This window comes from Pinus tabuliformis, chromosome 2_1, assembly GCF_031772625.1.
Source record: "Pinus tabuliformis cultivar Carrire ecotype Pingquan chromosome 2_1, CPIR1, whole genome shotgun sequence".
NCBI classification, from domain to species: Eukaryota; Viridiplantae; Streptophyta; class Pinopsida; order Pinales; family Pinaceae; genus Pinus; species Pinus tabuliformis.
In genome coordinates this window covers 545,679,569-545,702,453 of record NC_142299.1, presented here as the reverse complement: position 1 = coordinate 545,702,453, position 22,885 = coordinate 545,679,569, and the positions used below count along the sequence as shown (strand labels likewise).

Genomic DNA, 22,885 nt, shown 5'->3' with positions numbered 1-22,885 from the left:
TGGCCCATCATCAAAGCCCTTAATTCACTATTGTATTTCAACTTCAATTCTCCCTTTAGATGTTTAGCTTCTTGGAGTTAGATTTGGGATTTGGGTAGAGAATATTAGGTTTTTTTAGCCTAGGTAACTTTAGCATTTATGGCGAGGGTTTGAGAAGAGCTTTTGCTTGGGACTGAGAGTGGTGGAACTTCTGCTAAGTGGTGGAACTTTCAGTAACATCGAGTGGTACCAATGGAATGATTATGTTGACAACAATGAAATGATTCTCGTAAATTTTTGGATTTTGTAACAACAATGGAATGATTTCAGATTTTGCCATTGGTAAGGTTTTGTGTCATTCTTCATTTATTTTTTTTAACAATTATACTATTCCTGGTAAGGTTTTGTGTCATTCTTAATTTTTTTTTAATAATTGTGCCAATTTTCTTTAACTTAGGAAGTGATGTTTTTTTAGAAATTGTCTCTCCATTCTAATCCATCACATGTATTTGTTTCATTTTAAATAATGTGTTAGCCTAAGAGCCTCAGCTTGTAGAATAATTTGATTTTTGATGTTGCACATAAAATAGGTTGTGAAATATAATTGGCTTGCAAATCACCCACAATAGGAAATAGGGAATTACATCATGACTAGAAGCAAGGAATTACATCAAATTATTTGGATAAGACAATAAGTATAATTAATACTCCAATAAACTCACTAACCACTTATCACTTAATCAAAAAAATAAACCTTGACCACTCATCCAAGAAGCTTGCTTTTTGCCATCACTAGAGCTCAAGACTACAAATATCTAGATGCTTACAATGTAGCTAGAAATAAATGAAGAATTGGAGCCAGTGCCTTTGTAATCATATTCCATAACTAATAACTTATTTGATAATCGTATGTGGTTACTGGAGTGACTATACTCTTGATAAGAAATAACTAATGTTGAAGCTTGCTTATGGATTTAACATGGGTTGTTGAATTGATTGACAATATTCTTGATATGTAATAATTAATGTTGAAGCTTACTTCTAGATTTAACAAGGGCAGTTGAATTTCACTATTGCAACTTCTTTTTTGTGAAATTTAATTTCTTCATTTTGTCTTTTCAAAATCAATACACACGTAAATCTCGCAGAAAAAAACTTATTAAAGAAACACAATTCATAGAGATTTAGATTTCAATACAAGTACAATGTATAAACATATAATTTTTAGTATGTTTGATAAATTTATATTGGAAAAAATAAATAATTATAATTATAATTTAAAATATTAAATATATATATAAATTTTCATGTTAAGAAATTTGTAAATTAATTATATTTTAAATAATATATATAATTTAAATATGTTATAAAAAATTAAATGAGATATTTTTTAATATTAATATTAAAATTCTCAGATTTAGTAACATTTCCTTTGAATTATATATAAGTGTTATTTTTTTATATCTAATTACATTATAAGCAGTTGTTTATGCTACCATGCTTGCGAAATAAAAGTACTTGAGTAACTCGAACGTTCTAAGCTTTATTTTTACTTTATTTCATCAATTTGCTTCCTTTCTTTTGTCTCTTTGACTCATTTTTCCGTAGTTGTATTCACCCTTTTTTACTTCAACCTTTCCTTATCAAACGTATTCGATTCGCATCATGGATAAACGCTGTGATTAAATGTGGGTATTTGTTGACCCTAGTGGTTAGGCATGGGCATGGATAAACGCAATAAAAATAATAAAATGTGATTGTGATTAAATGTGGTTATTTGTTGGCCGCCTTATGAGGTTTCGTTGTTGAAGAAATGCGGAGAAAAGCTACCATTAGGGTTTTCCTTGCATTAAGGTTTTAAGTGGTTAAATGCGGTTATTTGGTGGCTTCTTTATGTGGTTTGTTGTTGAAGAAGTGGAAATAACCAAGAGGGTTTTCTTGCATCAAGGTTTAGGTTTTAACTGTTAAATGGTGAAATATTAAGATTTTATTTGATGTATTATTTATTTTAGGTTTAAATAATTGTTAATATTAAAATAAATTTGATATTATATTATTTTTGTATTATTAATTTTTACTTTAATATTATAAAATTATTTTTAATATTTAGTTATATTATTAATAATATTAATAATGTTTTTGATATTAATATTAATATTATTATTGTTCATGAGTGTGATTGGGTGCTATGTTAACGCATTCTTTGATGTGAAGTTAATAGTTTAATTCCATGTCTCGATTAAGATGATATATTGGACATGATGAAGATGTAGTCCTGCTAAGCTTACAAAAAGAAATGTCAATAATATCATTAATAATAATATTTGTAATTCCTTGATTGGGATTCTATTTTGATTTATGATTTTTGTTAGGTCTTGCCGGACAACAATCGCGCCTGTAATCAATAAAGTGTCAAGGTTGCAGTCATGCACCGCACAATTCCTTTAAGTGAGATATGCCTCGTTTAATTTAGGTTTTGTGAAACATTCCCCTCGAAATCATCTTGATTCCTTGTGATAGGTCTTAAGTTGGATCTCATGTTCCGGTTAATATGTATACCTCAGTCCCTTAATTTCCTCCCCCATTCCATCTTCCAGGAGGTAGGTGTTGACAAAAGCAGCAAAAACATTATTTTCTCTTCCAAAAATATCAGAAGCCAGTGCTCTTGGTTCAATGACTCTCATATATGAAATATGGTTAGAGAAGGGTGTAGAGAGACACAAGAAGGCCGAGGATGAGGGAATTCACCCCACTCTGCCTAGCACGATGAAAATGTAGAATTGTTTGACCCTGATATACTAGCCTACATATGCATCATGGTGGCTTCCATGGAGGCAAAGTGTAGGTGTTTAGGTGATGGCCATTGGTAAGTTCAAAAAATTGTAGTGCACCATCTTTGGACCTTGGAGGGCGTGAGGGAAAAGTAGAATGAATGATGGCATAGGTGGGTATTCAATTCAACAATACCCATCTGGTGCTATGCAATCTACCCAGGGCTATAGGCATTGATTTACCTCATGTTCCTCTAACTTTGACAACCACTAACTCCATCGAAAGCTCTGTTGATTTAATTCCTCACACCAACTTGGTTCCCCTCCTCTCCCTTCTCCTCTAGTGGCAAAAGTGAAAGGAAAAGGCATTATTTTCCAAGGATCATTTCACTGCGAAAAACCTCAATAAATGGCAGATAATTAACTGAAGCCTTCCACAAGTGTAAACTACACCATTAAAGCAAAACCCTTTGAGGAAGAAACGATTTCCTATTGCCGCTTTATCATCGAAGAAAATGGATAAATGGGTACACCTAGAAATGTTGGAGTAGGTGGAGAAGACCACAACAAAGCACAAAAGCACCAAATAGTTCCAAAGTGAAGAAAACACATTGATGGGGTTTCCCAATATTCTTTATTCGACAAAGTATTTCTTTAGATTATTATGTCATTTAAGTTTCCATGGTCACACTAGTAGGTTTCCTTTTTGCAGGGTCTTCGTTCAATTTTATATCTCCTATCTACATTTTTGTATGGTCCATGATTTCCAATCATATATTTGCTCATACTAAAGGACCAACTGGTTTCCCTCTCACAGGAGATGATCCATCCCTATCTCTTTTCAATCCAGAATTAGCACTTTGCATACTTCTCCTCATCTCAACTATACCTTTATAGTTCTTCTCACAATGTACTCTATGTAAAATATTTTTGGTAATATAATGTTTTTTATTTGCCTAGAAAAAAAATAACAGTATTGTTAAAAATATAATATTAATAAAAACACTTTTAATAATACCATTAATAATATTAATAAATTTATCATGTTACATTAATAAATCAAATATATTAATAAAAAATTTAACAATATTAACAACATTAATAATATTATATACAAATATTAGTAAACTTAATAACTCACTTGTTGAGCCGAGAGGCTCATTCTACAACGAGTGTGAAGGCGATGTTTAACTATGCCGACGTGTGTTCCTTTTAAAATGAAAATAAAATATTCTCTAAATAGAAAATTGATGTTAGCTATAATAAAAGGGAAAAAATTATATGTTATGCTTGTTTAATTAGTTGTCCATATCAACTAATATAATTTCATGTGAACTAATTAGAATTAAAAAAAATGTGTGAGTAAGATGGTTAAACCTTACACTTTTTAAAATATTTTAACATGTGATTTAAAAAAAACTATTTGAAGATCTACATTAACTATATTTTATTGACATCAATTTTATATATCTCTATATATAGAGAAAAGTGTTAAAAGAAATTATTTGAATGTTGTATATAACAAAATATCCAATGTGCTTTACGAATAAAACATTTTAATATGAATTAAAAATATATTAATAACCAAAAAAAGCATTTTAATGTGCCCTAATAAAATCACTCAATTCACATTTTATGTTTAAAATATTTTATATATTGTTTTAAAAAATAATCAATATCACATAAACTTATTGAAAAAGATAAGTTTTTTTTGGTTAAAACATTTGAATTGGTCTATGCGTTTAAAGTTTAACACTTATTTGGGTATATGTTTGTTTGTCAAAATCTAACAAAGATTTTTTGGAATCACAAGTTTAAGTGGTGTAATCTCTATAGCATTCAAACATAAAATTTAAACATTGAAAAATTACACATTATTTTTTGCACTCTAAACTGAGTTTGCACCTGAACAAATTTGATCCCTCGAAGCTCTTGTCAGATCCCTACTTAAGATGGATCTACGTTGGTTTTATTATAATAAAGTTTTATTAATGTTAAGAGTAACATTAGAATTATTACTAGAAATTGCACCAAATGTTGCAAAGGAAATGTCGTAAGGCATAAATTCGAGAAGCATCATGATATATAAACAATCATTGAAGATAAAAACTAGTAAAAATAATGGAATTGAAGAATTGTGATTAGTCATTTAAACAACTAGGCAATGTTCATTTCTTTTTTGGAATAACATCCAAAATATTAAACGCACACTACAAATTGGTGACATGATTCACTAGGATCGTAATATTAAATGCACACTGCAATGCTCTGTATCTATTAGATAATGGAACACGATAATTCATAGAAACAAAACTAATTTTCCATCTTGAGTCATCATGAAACATAATCATAATGATACTAAATGAAAATATGTCTAACATACTAATCTACTGCTTTACCAACCAATTACTATGGATGAGAAAGCGGTCTAACTTTTCTGCAATGTGGGAAATGTCACTTCTCCAATTTTTCCAAGTATACTTACCATTTTTTGAAAACCATTAAGAATCTCCCAATCACTGATGACATCTTCCATTCTTTCACAGTGAAGATCCCTTACAATGCTTCCACCATGTTTTTCAAAATTGAAAATCATTGTGTTAAAATCATTTCCTATCACATTATCTATGTGCTAGTGACCCTCCTTTATAAGTGTTAAAGAGTACCAAAAATCTTATTTTTCACTCTACAATACTGGAACATAGAGACATTTATAAGGGACAATGATTCTTTTGACTACTTATATTCTACTTTGAAAGCCACCCAGAAACATAATTTGACATTATATATTAGCATTAATCGGTATTTTTACCAAAGGCTGCAAATGTCACCAAAATCTCGCTGAGATATTTGCGCTACACCCAAGGTCCCAAACAATTTTTCCGAATTGTTTGTGACAAGGCCATGGTCTCTTCTTCAGTTAGTTTTATTTCTTGGAGAAATAAGACCTGCAGTTTCCTCAAATTCACTAGTTATTTTACTTCCTTTACTACCTTTGGTTTGATGAGGTCTCCAAGTCTCCTAATATTCAACGATGTAATTTTCATTTAGACTTTCAGAGAGCATACTTACCTCCTCCAGCCTTACATCTCGCATTTTCTTTGTTGCTCACGTTTCGAAGAAATTTTGTGATCTGAGGTTGGTTTCCAAGTTTGATAGTTTGCTTTGATTTAGCCTCTCTTGTATCTTTCTTAGAAAAAAATGGTGGAAGCATTGTAAGGGATCCTCACTGTGAAAGAATGGAAGATATCGTCAGTGATTTTGAGCTTCTCAATGCTTTTCAAAAAAGGGTAAGTATACTTGGAAAAATTGGAGATGTGACATTTCCCAAATTGCAAAAAAGTTAGACCGCTTTCTCATCCGTAGTAATTGGTTGGTAAATGGCATATAATGTATTTCTAGTATTCTGGCTCAAGGGGATTCTGATCACAAACCCATCAGGTTGGATTTAGACTCTCCATAAGATTTAGATCTGATTCCTTTCTGGTTTAATCTAGGGGGGCTCCAAAAGGAAAGAGAGGCTGGCCTGATAACTCATGCTTGGGCTATGCCAGTTCGCATGTCTCTTAGCTATCTTTGGGAATAAAATATGAAGGAGGTGAATTATGCTCTTAGAACCTGGGACAAAATAAATTATATGCCCCTGCAGCAAGAGATAAAAGAACTAATTCAAAAGATTGAAGATCATCAAGGCTTGATGGAGTCCAGACCATCACTCACAAGAAGTTAGAAGAAGAAAAAAACCTAGTAACCAAATATTTAAAATCAATAGGAAAGGAGGAAGAATACTGGCATCTCATGTCTCGAAGCCTCATGTGATATAAATACATCCTTTTTTCACAAGCATACTAAATAAAGAGAAACTAGGAATCGAGTAAATAAAATTTCTTCTCGAGGTCACCTTAAAATATGTTTTTTCTAGGAAATTAAGAGAGGACTTTTTCTTCTTCAATAATCCACATTCTAGGGACAAAGTAAATGGCTCGGAAATGTAGAAATACTTCATCTCATGTCTCACCTCCATTGTTTTGTATCAGGAAAATTCTCATCTTGTTAAGCCAATTAAGGAAGATGACGCAATTGAAACCATATAGTCCCTAAACATGGTTAAAGATCTGCGACTGGATGACTTCTTTATAATTTTTAATGTGAATTCTTAACTCCTCCATATTTAAATGAAGGTTTGGGGGCAATACGAACTCATCCTTTTTAGCTCTAATTCTGAAGGAGACATAGTTGTCCTCATTCTCTCGATTCTGGACAATCTCAATGTGTAATTTGGCCTAGAAGTTTCTAACAAAAAAATTAGCTATTATGCTCAAAAAGATTTTCCATACAATCATATCAAAAACCCAAGTTGGTTTCATGAAGCATTGATAAATCATAGACAGCATCATTCTTGTTCAGGAGGTAATTCATTCAAGAAAGAAACGGGGTTAGCTGGGTATGATTATCAAACTTGACATGGAAAACACCTTCAATAGAACCCATCACTCCTCGGTGATGGAAAAGTTGGGTTTCTGTAATGAGTTCATAAATTGGACTAGAGATTGTATTGGAAGCCCGTGGATAGCTCCTTTAGAAACCTTAATATATTAGTGGCAGAAAACTTAATAAGGAACCCAGAGATGGGAAGAAGGGAAGGGAAGGGAGAATATGAGGACTAAGTATAGAAAATAGCAATAAATATGTGTATCATTCCCAGTTTGCTGACGATACATTGTTGTTAGGGGTAGCCTCCAAAAATTATTGCTCAGCGATTCAAACCAGTGTTGGATCAATATCTAGACCTATTGGGGGGCTTCATGGATAAAACAAAGAGCCTAATGATAGGATGGAACTGTCCACTTCAAAATATTAATGAAATTTTGATGGTTCTTGGATTCCCTTTAGAATGGAATGGAAATTATTTAGATATTTAGGAATTCCCCTTTTGATCGGTGCCTCTAATATGGAGAGTTGAATCGATAGCTTAAATAAATTTTCGAAGAAATTTCAAGCCTGGGGTGCTCAATGGTTCTCTTCATTAGAATGTGTTGTGATAGTTAAATATGTTCTATCGTCACTTCATATCTACCTATAATCTGACCTTCTTCACCCAAAAGTTGTGCTCAATCAGTTGAGCTTGTTAATTCACAAGTTTCTATGGCATGGAGGGAGGAATAGTGAAAGAAAATTCCATTTAGTAAACTGGAATGTAATTTGTCTCCCAACGGTTAATGGGGTGTTGGCAGTCTAAGACCCTATATTTATGAATATTGCTCCTAGAGCTACAATCATTTGGATACTTATTTCAGATTTCAGTGTGTGGTGGAAATTTGGCTTTCTGCCGGAATATTCAATAAGAATTCTCTCATCAGGGTAGAATCAACTTATTGGGCAGGTCCAGGTTTTACTATTTGAAATCTGTGAAAGGAAGCAACCCCTCTTATTATTGATCACCTTAGTTGGAAACGGGGAAATAGGTCTTGCTTATATATTTTGAGATAACAAATATTTCCAAATATCCTATTGAGTGGAAGTGAAGAATTCAAAATCCTTGCTCAGTGGATGAAAAAAATGGTTTTTCTCAAATTAAAGGACATATAAAAATGGGATATCAAAGGGGTATGGAAGGGTTGGATCAACCTAGAGCTGGTGATTCATTTAAAGCTGGTTTGGTTTAATTAGACTTTAGTGATAAATGGTTGTTTATAGGAGCTGCCTAAACGTGTAGCAAACTTCCCTCCCTTGCCGAAGTCTTATGTAAAATTCAGTCAGAGTGTTGATTGATCTGGAACTCTCACTGTTTTGGATGATCTGGTTTAATTTAAAATTGGGCAAAAAAAACCAATGGAATCATTCCAACACAGAGAATCTTCACTGTGCGTGAAATTCTTGTTGGATTCTTGTCAAATTTGTGGTTGGAAAGAGGGTCTGTTTGCTATACAATTAACGTACTCTATTGTTCATGAGTAGCATGGTTTTTGTACCCCAATGAGCTTGTCAAATATTTCTGAAATGATATTTTGAACAGGTCAATCCTCACAATCATCAACCAAAGTTATGTGATTTTGGAAGTGCCAAATGCTCTGGTGAGTTGTTGGTGAAGTGTAACTAGTAGATTCCTGAATTGGTTTAAATGATTTGATGGCAGCATTTAATGTTTTATGAAATGTGTAATGTTTAGAATACTAGATTTTGTTCAATGGACTTGGGATTTAAGGTTTGATTCATGAGTCTATTTAATGTAGAACTTCATTTCTCTGTATGTATGTATATATGTATATGCTGATGCTCTTCTTATAAGGTAAAAGGTGAACCAAATATATCATACATTTTCTTCAGTTATTATAGAGCTCCTGATCTTATATTTGGAGCCACTGAGCATACTTTTGATATTGATATCTGGTCCATGGGTTGTGTCTCGGTTGAGCTACTTCTTGGTCAGGGAAGTGGGTTTTCAGTTTTAGAGTAGTCTTACCTCTACAGATCATGCATCAATACCGAAATTGCAGTTTGTAATATTCCTAATGACATCATGCTTACATATACTTGATGAAATTTTACCAAATTTGTACCAAAAGACAGTGTAGCATGCTGATAATTCTCACTATGCAGAAATCCTGCAATCATGTTTCGATATTATATCAAGTAAGGTATTCTAGGAACACAAATTTATGATTTTCCTTGCTCTTTACAGGCTCTCTTAGGCTCCCACTGGGATCATATTTCATCCCCAGCTATCACTACCCAGTGTGTGGGTTGGAACAAAAGGTCTTTTGATCATTAGTGTAAAAGCTACATACAGTTTGACAAAGATATGTAAATTATTATTATCAAAGTATGGAAATTTAGGATTTTATTTTTTATGCAGTTGGAAAATATTAAGGCTAAGCAGTAAGGTTTCTTTGTGTAAGTTCAGTAATATGGTTAAACTTCTAATAGTCATACTTCAAAAAATCACTTTTGAACGGTCCAAGTAGTGTACTGCTAAGTCAGGAATAGAAGGACCAATTCAGCTTCAATTCAACATGAATGCATGAATAACTATAGTGTTGCAGTAAGTTATGTAAGCCGAATTGTTTTGAATAGTGGAGGTGTTTAGTAGGTTTGAGAATACCCTATACTAGCCTTGGGTATGATATTCAAAGCATCAAAATCACTCTCGGTTTTCTAGGCCATACTGCCTTGAGCATTAACCCTAATTAAGAGGCATACAGTTGGAGAATATATTTGGATTTTGTATCATTGCACTCGGATATAAGCATCCAATTGAATGGTCATTGTCCTCTTTTCACCTTACACGTTTGCAAATATGCCTCTTTTCACCTTAAGCTATTTGACAAAAATGGATTTACCATTTACACTCATATCCTATCAAACTCTGCTTGGAAATATACAAATCACTGTTGATTATATTCAAAGATTAATTAAATTTATACTCTAGGTAGAGGAATCATGGCAGAGCATGGCCCCTTTTGCCAATGTAACCAACCATCTATAGTTTGCTCGTCACCTAGAAAAATAAAAATAATTCACCATCTCCGTCAGTAATATAGTGAAACATAATTTAAACCCTGAAACATAAACACAAGTAACTGTATTAGTTGTCCTGGAGACCACCCACTTCACATCTGACGGTGAAACAATGCATTTTACAGGCACGGTTTTATGATTCTCGAGCTGAAGAGAGATGACTTCCAAGGGCTCCATCACTTTGAGGTTTCTTGAAACAATATAATCAACTTGCCCACATGATTAAATGACAATTTATTAACTGTAACCTCTTATTCCATGTTAATAACAAGAGTAATCCTCTTGCGTTTGATGCTAAGTAGTTTGTCATATATCACCCATGGAAAACTTATAAAATGGGGATCGGTAGTACCAGATCCTTTCAAATTTTTACGGCCCCAATAATCTGGGTGACATGTTACATGATACCCAGTTGATGCCTTGGCACTTTGCTTGTCAGCAAAGCTAGTTGCAGTGTTCTCGTAATCATGATAGCCATTTTCAAACCACCCCCTGCAGTGTTCTGAGAGACCTTACTGCATACATGATTGTTTCCTTTAGATCTCTATGCTTCCTATTACCATGGAATATTGACAAAGTTATGATGTTTCCATTGATAATCTCCGCAACCCATAATAATCCATCAATGCTGCCAACTTACATCCATACAATTTTTTGTGCACTAGAGCTTCACTGAGGTAGATTTCAAATCCCTTCACCTCCAAATTATTGTCATATTCCTTCCGAACAACTTCCTCTGTGAATGAGCTTATACAAATAGTCTATAATGCTTGTACATTTTTTGATTCATATGTTCATTTATCCTCTTTCTCCATGAAATCAAGAAATTCTTTTTGGTGTAAATTGGCAGGAACCCGCGCTGGAATACCATTTTTCAGAAAATCAACTACTTTTGAAAATAGCTCGGCTAACTGTAGACAACTTGCACTCTGAGTCATAGCTTGTGACAAGGCCATGGTCTCTACTTCAACTAGTTTTATTTCTTGGAGAAATAAGACATGCGGTTTCCTCAAATCCACTAATTATTTTACTTCTTTTACTACCTTTGGTTTGATGAGGTCTCCAAGTCCCCTAATATTCAACGATGTAATTTTCATTTAGACATTGAGAGAGCATACTTACCTCCTCCAGTGTTACATCTTGCATTTTCTTTGTTGCTCATGTTCCAAAGAAATTTTGTGATCTGAGGTTGGTTTCCAAGTTTGATAGTTTGCTTTGATTTAGCCTCTCTTGTATCTTTCTTAGAAAAACATGGTGGAAGCATTGTAAGGGATCCTCACTGTGAAAGAATGGAAGATATAATCAGTGAGTTGGAGCTTCTCAATGGTTTTCAAAAAAGGGTAAGTATACTTGGAAAAATTGGAGATGTGACATTTCCCACATTGCAACAAAGTGGAAACCAGGGGATTACAGATTAGTAGAAAAGAGGATGGTACTTTGGGACACCAGGTCTACAGAAAGAAAACTCATACTGATAGCTATCTTCACGCTGACTCTTACCATCATCCTTCCCAAAAATCTGGCGTCTTAAACACTCTAGTTGTTAGGGCTTTCAGTATTTCTGACCCGGATCACCTAAAAGAAGAGATTGAGCACTTAACCTTTGTCTTCAAAAACCTTGGATACAAAGAATGGAGTATCAAGAAGGCTATAAGAAGAGCTCAGGATAAGGCCCTCTCCAAGCATCCTCCTGAAGACAAGAAAGAAGATTCTGGGAAGGTCTACCTTCCATTCATCCAGGGGATTACAGATAAGATTGCAAAAATTTTAAGGAAGAAGAACATAAACACTCAATTTACAACATGTGGAACTATAAGGCAGATGATGAGGTCAGTAAAGGATAACATCGATCCTCAACAACTCAAGGGTGTGTATAAGATTGACTGCTCTTGTGGTAAGAGTTATATTGGGGAAACAGGTCGATCTCTGAAAATAAGACTAAAGGAGCACGTGGCTGATATAAAGAATGAGAGATCCCGTACATCGGCGCTTGTGGAACACTCGTCCAAAACCAAACGTCATGTGTGTGTGGAGGACGCTAAAGTGATTGCAAGAGAGAATAATTATCAGAAAAGAAAAATCAGAGAGGCCATCGAAATTATGAAATTTCCTCAAAACCTCAACAGGGACAATGGGAGTGAAATTAGTGGAAACTGGCTTCCCCTGATCAAACAAATAAACCCCTCCAGGGCTTTGGAAGCATAGTATCAGGGTCTCTTAATAAAAATAAAATTTAATTAGATAAATTTAATTAGAATTTAATTAGATTAATTAAATCAAAATTAATTAATTAAATTAAAATTTTATTATTTAATTAATTATATTAATTTAATAAAAATTGTAATTAATTCTAAATAAGAATTAAATAAAATTTCTCAAATAATTAATAATAATAAAATAAAAGAAAAATAAAATAAAATAAAATTAATTAATTAATTAATTAATCGATCACTTAATTAATCAATTAATTAATTAATTAATCAATTAATTGATTAATTAATTAATTAATTAGGCAATGAAGGCTTAATAGGTTAAAATGGTAAATATCAAAAATTAATTAAAAATAATTATGGTTATAATTAAATTAAATAAAGTTAATTAATCAATAAATTTAATTAATCAATAAATTTAATTTAATTAATTAATTAAATAAAAATAAAATTATTTAATCAATAAGATTAATTAATCAATAAATTTAATTTAATTAATTAACTAAATAAAAATTAATTAATCAATAAGATTAATTAATCAATAAATTTAATTTAATTAACTAATCGAATAAAAATAATAGGAAGAATTATAAATCAATTATTTAATTAATCTAAATAGATCAATTAAATCAAAATTAATTAATTTAGTTATTCTATTCTAATTAAAATAAGAATTAAATAAAATTAGCTAATTAATTAAAAGAATTAATAATAACCAAGGATTAACATTGGATTAATAAATAATTAAGATTATAAATTAATCTAATTAAATTAAAGTAATTAATTAACTAATTAATTAGAATGGTAAATAACAATAAATTAAATTAATTAATCAATTAAATTCAAATTAATTAATTAAATGAAAATAAAAACAATAAGTAAGAATTATATTAATTAATTAATCAATCAGATAAAATAAAATAAAATTAAAATTTGTTAAATTAAACCCGGATGCGGGTGTCTTTAATAGCCCCTCACCATGGCATGCGCCATGACACCTGTAGGCAGAAGTGAACGCCGACGCCTGTACAAGGCTCAGGGAGTTAATGCAGTGGTTTATGGTTCTTGGTCTGCGACAAAAAAGGGAGGACGAAGCATTAACGCCAAGCATGGCGATTCAAGCTCTGATGCGAAAGGGGAGAAAGGCCCAAAGCCTTTCCCCCGTGTTGAATTTGCACGTTGAGTATTATATGGCTATGGAAATGCCAAACACGACACAGAACCATCCTATTGTTATTTTAAGAGCTCTGACGGAAGGCATCGTGTCTGCAACTTCTCAAGGGATTGCTGAGGGTTTGGTAGTGCTTCTCCTTCAAGCCATGCAGCGCAGTAGAGGGATTCCTATGCGTGGGGGAAGGTGTGGCACCCGGGTGATTATAGACGATATACACCCAATTGCGCCAATTGCTGTAGAGCCACCTTCGTCCTCTAGCTCGGAGCAGGAGTGTCTCCTCCCTCAGGGCACTTACCAGACATTCAGATTTCGTTTTCCCAGCCGCCTTGTTCACCCTGAAGTGGTGGTCACCTTCACAGTCTTCATCTCAGAAGAGGAGCCTGGCCGGACTTCTTCCAGCTCCCCTACAGTGGAAATTGTCCAAGACAGCGACATCTTCCTGGCCGATATGGAAGGTCTGGTGTATCGCACTCATCGTTACGCTGCCCAGCAACCAATTCAGGAAACTTCGGGCCATGAAGCCTCTGGGCAAGAGGTCCAGCCGCTGCCCATTTCCAATGTGGAGAAGAATGTTTACAGCTCCTGTGCTCCTGTGCTCCAGGGACACCCGCTCCAGAATGAGGACGAGTCGGTGATTTGGCTCGGCCCGCCAAGCCCAGATACTGGAAGGCAGGAGGCCACATCCAACCAGCCGGTCTCAGTCACGGGTGCTCTGTTTTAGTTTTTCTTACCGTCATGTTAATGCATTTCATGCTGTGTTTTTGGGGTCTTTTTCATGTTTTTGGATCAGGTCTTGGCAACAAGCCGCAGGCTTCAGCAATTTGCTATTTCAGTTTAATGGTCCATAATGTAAACCAGCTCTGTCTGGCCAGGGGATATGATGTCTGTGTCATTTTGGGTCTAGATTGTATGAAGTCCAAGAACTATAAAGGACTCTGTCTCATGATACGGTTTAAGCTGCTTATGCTTGAGGACTGGCTTCGGCCTCCTCGCAGAAAGTAAAACTCTGTACATATTTTATTTTCCTTAATACATAGCAATAGTCTTAATTTAGAAAAAAAAAAAAAATTGTTAAATTAATAAAAACAGTTGGAAGGAAATGAAAAATTAAACTTATTCATGAATCAAATATATCAATTAAAATAATTTAGGTTCTAGGTAAATTAAGAGGAATAATTAATTTGGAAATAATAATAATATAAATAAATAAAAATAAATGAGAAAAAAATTATGCTTCTTAAAAATTAGGGTTCTAGGTTTATTTATACCTAGGTCATTATAGCTCTTCTCTCAATAAGTTTTCATTCATATTCTTTCTGATTTAGTCCTGATGATGGCCCCCCTTTGGGGTTTGAAACGTCTACGGAATAAACATGAAACTGTGGATAATCCGGACTGCAAAAAACTACCACATAAACTTAAAATCTAAATAAACGAATTTTTTTAATTAAAACGTGTAACATAAATTTCCTAAACAGAGGTAATAAACTACTTGTATATTGGAATGTGCATACTTTATTTGTCCATGCGCATTTCTAAAGCATGATTACGCTGCTAAATAACATGTGTTTACTTTCCCATGGGTTTAATCACTATGTTGCACTTTATCGATCTATCTTAAACCATGTTTACCTAAAAAGCTTTCCTCTGTGTACCATGGACCATTAGTCTGATTCTGATTCAGTTAACTCGCGGTTATGCATGACGTTAATAAAATCAATGTGACGGCCCCGCGTAGACCTGTTATAAGCGTGATTTAAGTTTATTAATTATTAATATTCGTTTCTTCACAATGTCACATTACTCCATCTAATTAAATGTACCTTCCTCGTCATCATCATTCACTTTCCGATAAGCACAGGCTATGTGGTCGCCGCAGCCACTCTGGAAGCTGCACGAACGCGTCGTCCATTCGGTTAACGATGTCAAATTAGCGCACCTCCGATCAAACACACCTTCCTCGTCAGTCTTCTCTATTGGATAAGGAGAGACCATGCAGGCACACCGGCCGTTTGGAAACCGCGCACGCGTGAACGCTGTTTCCACACGGTATAGCGTGTTTAATATTCAACTCTGGCTATATATATACCGGACTAATTCCCTACCATTCATTCATGTAATCTAATCTGCTCAGGAATTTGAGTATTGTCAGCGGGTAAAAGTCATTGTCTGCATTTCCTTACATTGCATTGGGATCTACAGATTTGATTATTGTAAGGGTATATAAGTGGTTTTCGAATTTCCTTTCAAACCGTTGTAATTGAAATCAATTTCGGAAAGCATGTCTGAGAATAAACACCATCACTTCCACCATCACAAGAACCAGAACGCCAACTCGGAGGCGACGCCGTACGAGAAAGCGATGAAGGAGGAGAAGCACCATAAGCGAATGGAGCATTTAGGTGAACTCGGAGCAGTCGCTGCTGGAACGTTTGCACTGGTACTATATATATATATCTCTCTTATTCTGTAATTTTTAGTAAGTTGATAAACTAAATCAGTTTTATAGAGTTTACCTATACAATTATAGGATTACTAATTCTCTCATTGGGTATGCAGTATGAGAAACATAAAGCAAAGAAGGATCCAGAGAACGTGCACAGGCACAAGATTGAGGAGGAGATTGCAGCAACAGCTGCAGTGGGAGCTGGGGGCTATGCGTTCCACGAGCGTCACAAAAAGAAGGCAGCCAAAAAGGAAGTGAAAGATCATCATTTCTAGCCACCTGCGCCGCGTACCTATGCTTTAAAACAGTTTTCATTCTTTCGCTGAAAAAGTCATCCGTCATGTTGACACTGGCTTCAGCTTCATTCGTTCATTGTATCTCTTTATGATCCTAATAAGCATTTTAACGTAAATACTTAATAGTATATTTTAACGTAAATACTTAATAGTATTGTGATGCTGTTATTGTTATTAATATTTGTACGGTGATTCTCAGTCCACCAACACCTCTATTCCAATTCCATACCTCCAAAATTCCGAAATCAATCAATTCCATACCTCCAAAATTGTCATACCTTAAAAGACTGATTTAACATATTAGTCAACCTAATTATACCATTGGGAATGAAAGATACTTCTTAATATCTTTCGAGTTGGGAAAAATGGTTTTTGTTTTATCTAAATGCATTTATAATTAAAAATGGATTGTGTTTTTTATAATTGACTATACATGTATATTGATGAAATTACATTCCATTACATTCAAAAAAATATTTTATAAAAAGTATATATCTTCCAAACTTTATTTTGCAAATGCCGTTATAAAATGTTTGGTTATTTATCAAATGTCTAGATGTTCATTCACATTCCCCACTTTCCCATGACAAGTGGCTTAGCCCTTAGGAATGTGGACTACTAAAATGCCCTCTCATTCTCGTTCTCCTCCACTCTTGGAATAAAAAAATCCAAAAAATTTGATACCCCATTTATGGCCCATCATCAAAGCCCTTAATTCACTATTGTATTTCAACTTCAATTCTCCCTTTAGATGTTTAGCTTCTTGGAGTTAGATTTGGGATTTGGGTAGAGAATATTAGGTTTTTTTAGCCTAGGTAACTTTAGCATTTATGGCGAGGGTTTGAGAAGAGCTTTTGCTTGGGATTGAGAGTGGTGGAACTTCTGCTAAGTGGTGGAACTTTCAGTAAGATCCAGTGGTACCAATGGAATGATTATGTTGACAACAATGAAATGATTCTTGTAAATTTTTTGATTTTGTAACAACAATGGAATGATTTCAGATTGTGCTATTGGTAAGGTTTTGTGTCATTCTTCATTTATTTTTTTTAACAATTATACTATTCCTGGTAAGGTTTTGTGTCATTCTTAATTTTTTTTTAATAATTGTGCCAATTTTCTTTAACTTAGGAAATGATGTTTTTTTAGAAATTGTCTCTCCATTCTAATCCATCACATGTATTTGTTTCATTTTAAATAATGTGTTAGCCTAAGAGCCTCAGCTTGTAAAATAATTTGATTTTTGATGTTGCACATAAAATAAGTTGTGAAATATAATTGGCTTGCAAATCACCCACAATAGGAAATAGGGAATTACATCATGACTAGAAGCAAGGAATTACATCAACTTATTTGGATAAGACAATAAGTATAATTAATACTCCAATAAACTCACTAACCACTTATCACTTAATCAAAAAAATAAACCTTGACCACTCATCCAAGAAGCTTGCTTTTTGCCATCACTAGAGCTCAAGACTACAAATATCTAGATGCGTACAATGTAGCTAGAAATAAATGAAGAATTGGAGCCAGTGCCTTTGTAATCATATTCCATAACTAATAACTTATTTGATAATCCTATGTGGTTACTGGATTGACTATACTCTTGATAAGAAATAACTAATGGTTAAGCTTGCTTATGGATTTAACATGGGTTGTTGAATTGATTGACAATATTCTTGATATGTAATAATTAATGTTGAAGCTTACTTCTAGATTTAACAAGGGCTGTTGAATTTCACTATTGCAACTTCTTTTCTGTGAAATTTAATTTCTTCATTTTGTCTTTTCAAAATCAATACACACGTAAATCTCTCAGAAAAAAACTTATTAAAGAAACACAATTCATAGAGATTTAAATTTCAATACAAGTACAATTTATAAACATATAATTTTTAGTATGTTTGATAAATTTATATTGGAAAAAATAAATAATTATAATTATAATTTAAAATATTAAATATATATATAAATTTTCATGTTGAGAAATGTGTAAATTAATTATATTTTAAATAATATATATAATTTAAATATGTTATAAAAAATTAAATGAGATATTTTTTAATATTAATATTAAAATTCTCAGATTTAGTAACATTTCCTTTGAATTATATATAAGTGTTATTTTTTTATATCTAATTACATTATAAGCAGTTGTTTATGCTACCATGCTTGCGAAATAAAAGTACTTGAGTAACTCGAACGTTCAAAGCTTTATTTTTACTTTATTTCATCAATTTGCTTCCTTTCTTTTGTCTCTTTGACTCATTTTTCCGTAGTTGTATTCAACCTTTTTTAATCCAACCTTTCCTTATCAAACGTATTCGATTCGCATCTTCCTCTACTAGGGTTAGTGGTTAGGCATGGGCATGGATAAACACAATAAAAATAATTAAATGTGATTGTGATTAAATGTGGTTATTTGTTGGCAGCCTTATGAGGTTTCGTTGTTGAAGAAATGCGGAGGTTATTTGGTGGCTTTTTTATGTGGTTTGTTGTTGAAGAATTGGAAATAACCAAGAGGGTTTTCTTGCATCAAGGTTTAGGTTTTAACTGCTAAATGGTGAAATATTAAGATTTTATTTGATGTATTATTTATTTTAGGTTTAAAATAATTGTTAATATTAAAATAAATTTGATATTATATTATTTTTGTATTATTAATTTTTACTTTAATATTATAAAATTATTTTTAATATTTAGTTATATTATTAATAATATTAATAATGTTATTGATATTAATATTAATATTATTATTGTTCATGAGTTTTGGATAGATGGTGATTGAGTGCTATGTTAACGCATTCTTTGATGTGAAGTTAATAGTTTAATTCCCTGTCTCGATTAGGATGATATATTGGACATGATGAAGATGTAGTCTTGCTAAGCTTACAAAAAGAAATGTCAATAATATCATTAATAATAATATTTGTAATTCCTTGATTGGGATTCTATTTTGATTTATGATTTTTGTTAGGTCTTGCGGGACAACAATCGCGCCTGTCATCAATAAAGTGTCAAGGTTGCAGTCATGCACCGCACAATTCCTTTAAGTGAGATATGCCTCGTTTAATTTAGGTTTTGTGAAACATTCCCCTCGAAATCATCTTGATTCCTTGTGATAGGTCTTAAGTTGGATCTCATGTTCCGGTTAATATGTATACCTCAGTCCCTTAATTTCCTCCCCCATTCCATGTTCCAGGAGGTAGGTGTTGACAAAAGCAGCAAAAACATTATTTTCTCTTCCAAAAATATCAGAAGCCAGTGCTCTTGGTTCAATGACTCTCATATATGAAATATGGTTAGAGAAGGGTGTAGAGAGACACAAGAAGGCCGAGGATGAGGGAATTCACCCCACTCTGCCTAGCACGATGAAAATGTAGAATTGTTTGACCCTGATATACTAGCCTACATATGCATCATGGTGGCTTCCATGGAGGCAAAGTGTAGATGTTTAGGTGATGGCCATTGGTAAGTTCAAAAAATTGTAGTGCACCATCTTTGGACCTTGGAGGGCGTGAGGGAAAAGTAGAATGAATGATGGCATAGGTGGGTATTCAATTCAACAATACCCATCTGGTGCTATGCAATCTACCCAGGGCTATAGGCATTGATTTACCTCATGTTCCTCTAACTTTGACAACCACTAACTCCATCGAAAGCTCTGTTGATTTAATTCCTCACACCAACCTGGTTCCCCTCCTCTCCCTTCTCCTCTAGTGGCAAAAGTGAAAGGAAAAGGCATTATTGTCCAAGGATCATTTCACAGCGAAAAACCTCAATAAATGGCAGATAATTAACTGAAGCCTTCCACAAGTGTAAACTACACCATTAAAGCAAAACCCTTTGAGGAAGAAACGATTTCCTATTGCCGCTTTATCATCGAAGAAAATGGATAAATGGGTACACCTAAAAATGTTGGAGTAGGTGGAGAAGACCACAACAAAGCAAAAAAGCACCAAATAGTTCCAAAGTGAAGAAAGCACATTGATGGGGTTTCCCAATATTCTTTATTCGACAATGTATTTCTTTAGATTATTATGTCATTTAAGTTTCCATGGTCACACTAGTAGGTATCCTTTTTGCAGGGTCTTCGTTCAGTTTTATATCTCCTATCTACATTTTTGTATGGTCCATGATTTCCAATCATATATTTGCTCATACTAAAGGACCAACTTGTTTCCCTCTCACAGGAGATGATCCATCCCTATCTCTTTTCAATCCATAATTAGCACTTTGCATACTTCTCCTCATCTCAACTATACCTTTATAGTTCTTCTCACAATGTACTCTATGTAAAATATTTTTGGTAATATAATCTTTTTTATTTGCCTAGAAAAAAAATAACAGTATTGTTAAAAATATAATATTAATAAAAAGCACTTTTAATAATACCATTAATAATATTAATAAATTTATCATGTTACATTAATAAATCAAATATATTATTAAAAAATTTAACAATACTAACAACATTAATAATATTATATACAAATATTAGTAAACTTAATAACTCACTTGTTGAGCCGAGAGGCTCATTCTACAATGAGTGTGAAGGGGATGTTTAACTATGTCGACGTGTGTTCCTTTTAAAATGAAAATAAAATATTCTCTAAATAGAAAATTGATGTTAGCTATAATAAAAGGGAAAAAATTATATGTTATGCTTGTTTAATTAGTTGTCCATATCAACGAATATAATTTCATGTGAACTAATTAGAATTAAAAAAAATGTGTGAGTAAGATGCTTAAACCTTACACTTTTTAAAATATTTTAACATGTGATTTAAAAAAACTATTTGAAGATCTACATTAACTATATTTTATTGACATCAATTTTATATATCTCTATATATAGAGAAAAGTGTTAAAAGAAATTATTTGAATGTTGTATATAACAAAATATCCAATGTGCTTTACGAATAAAACATTTTAATATGAATTAAAAATATATTAATAACCAAAAAAAGCATTTTAATGTGCCCTAATAAAATCACTCAATTCACATTTTATGTTTAAAATATTTTATATATTGTTTTAAAAAATAATCAATATCACATAAACTTATTGAAAAAGATAAGTTTTTTTTGGTTAAAACATTTGAATTGGTCTATGCGTTTTAAAGTTTAACACTTTTTTGGGTATATGTTTGTTTGTCAAAATCTAACAAAGATTTTTTGGAATCACAAGTTTAAGTGGTGTAATCTCTATAGCATTCAAAAATAAAATTTAAACATTGAAAAATTACACATTATTTTTTGCACTCTAAACTGAGTTTGCACCTGAACAAATTTGATCCCTCGAAGCTCTTGTCAGATCCCTACTTAAGATGGATCTACGTTGGTTTTATTATAATAAAGTTTTATTAATGTTAAGAGTAACATTAGAATTATTACTAGAAATTGCACCAAATGTTGCAAAGGAAATGTCGTAAGGCATAAATTCGAGAAGCATCATGATATATAAACAATCATTGAAGATAAAAACTAGTAAAAAAAATGGAATTGAAGAATTGTGATTAGTCATTTAAACAACTAGGCAATGTTCATTTCTTTTTTGGAATAACATCCAAAATATTAAACGCACACTACAAATTGGTGACATGATTCACTAGGATCGTAATATTAAATGCACACTGCAATGCTCTGTATCTATTAGATAATGGAAAACGATAATTCATAGAAACAAAACTAATTTTCCATCTTGAGTCATCATGAAACATAATCATAATGATACTAAATGAAAATATTTCTAACATACTAATCTATTGCTTTACCAACCAATTACTATGGATGAGAAAGCGGTCTAACTTTTCTGCAATGTGGGAAATGTCACTTCTCCAATTTTTCCAAGTATACTTACCATTTTTTGAAAACCATTAAGAATCTCCCAATCACTGATGACATCTTCCATTCTTTCACAGTGAAGATCCCTTACAATGCTTCCACCATGTTTTTCAAAATTGAAAATCATTGTGTTAAAATCACTTCCTATCACATTATCTATGTGCTAGTGACCCTCCTTTATAAGTGTTAAAGAGTACCAAAAATATTATTTTTCACTCTACAATACTGGAACATAGAGACATTTATAAGGGACAATGATTCTTTTGACTACTTATCTTCTACTTTGAAAGCCACCCAGAAACATAATTTGACATTATATATTAGCATTAATCGGTATTTTTACCAAAGGCTGCAAATGTCACCAAAATCTCGCTGAGATCTTTGCGCTACACCCAAGGTCCCAAACAATTTTTCCGAATTGTTTGTGACAAGGCCATGGTCTCTTCTTCAGTTAGTTTTATTTCTTGGAGAAATAAGACGTGCAGTTTCCTCAAATTCACTAGTTATTTTACTTCCTTTACTACCTTTGGTTTGATGAGGTCTCCAAGTCTCCTAATATTCAACGATGTAATTTTCATTTAGACTTTCAGAGAGCATACTTACCTCCTCCAGCCTTACATCTCGCATTTTCTTTGTTGCTCACGT

General features: G+C 32.8%; 1 protein-coding gene across 1 annotated transcript; it reads left to right on the top strand.

Moving 5' to 3' along the window:
• The first annotated feature begins 15,789 nt into the window (after positions 1-15,789).
• LOC149201472 (uncharacterized) lies at positions 15,790-16,385 on the top strand. Its single transcript, XM_089399739.1, has 2 exons — positions 15,790-16,092; positions 16,212-16,385. The coding sequence occupies exons 1-2, from the start codon at positions 15,934-15,936 to the stop codon at positions 16,371-16,373; spliced, it is 321 nt and encodes a 106-aa protein (XP_089255865.1). The 5' UTR covers positions 15,790-15,933; the 3' UTR covers positions 16,374-16,385.
• The last annotated feature ends 6,500 nt before the right edge of the window (positions 16,386-22,885 follow it).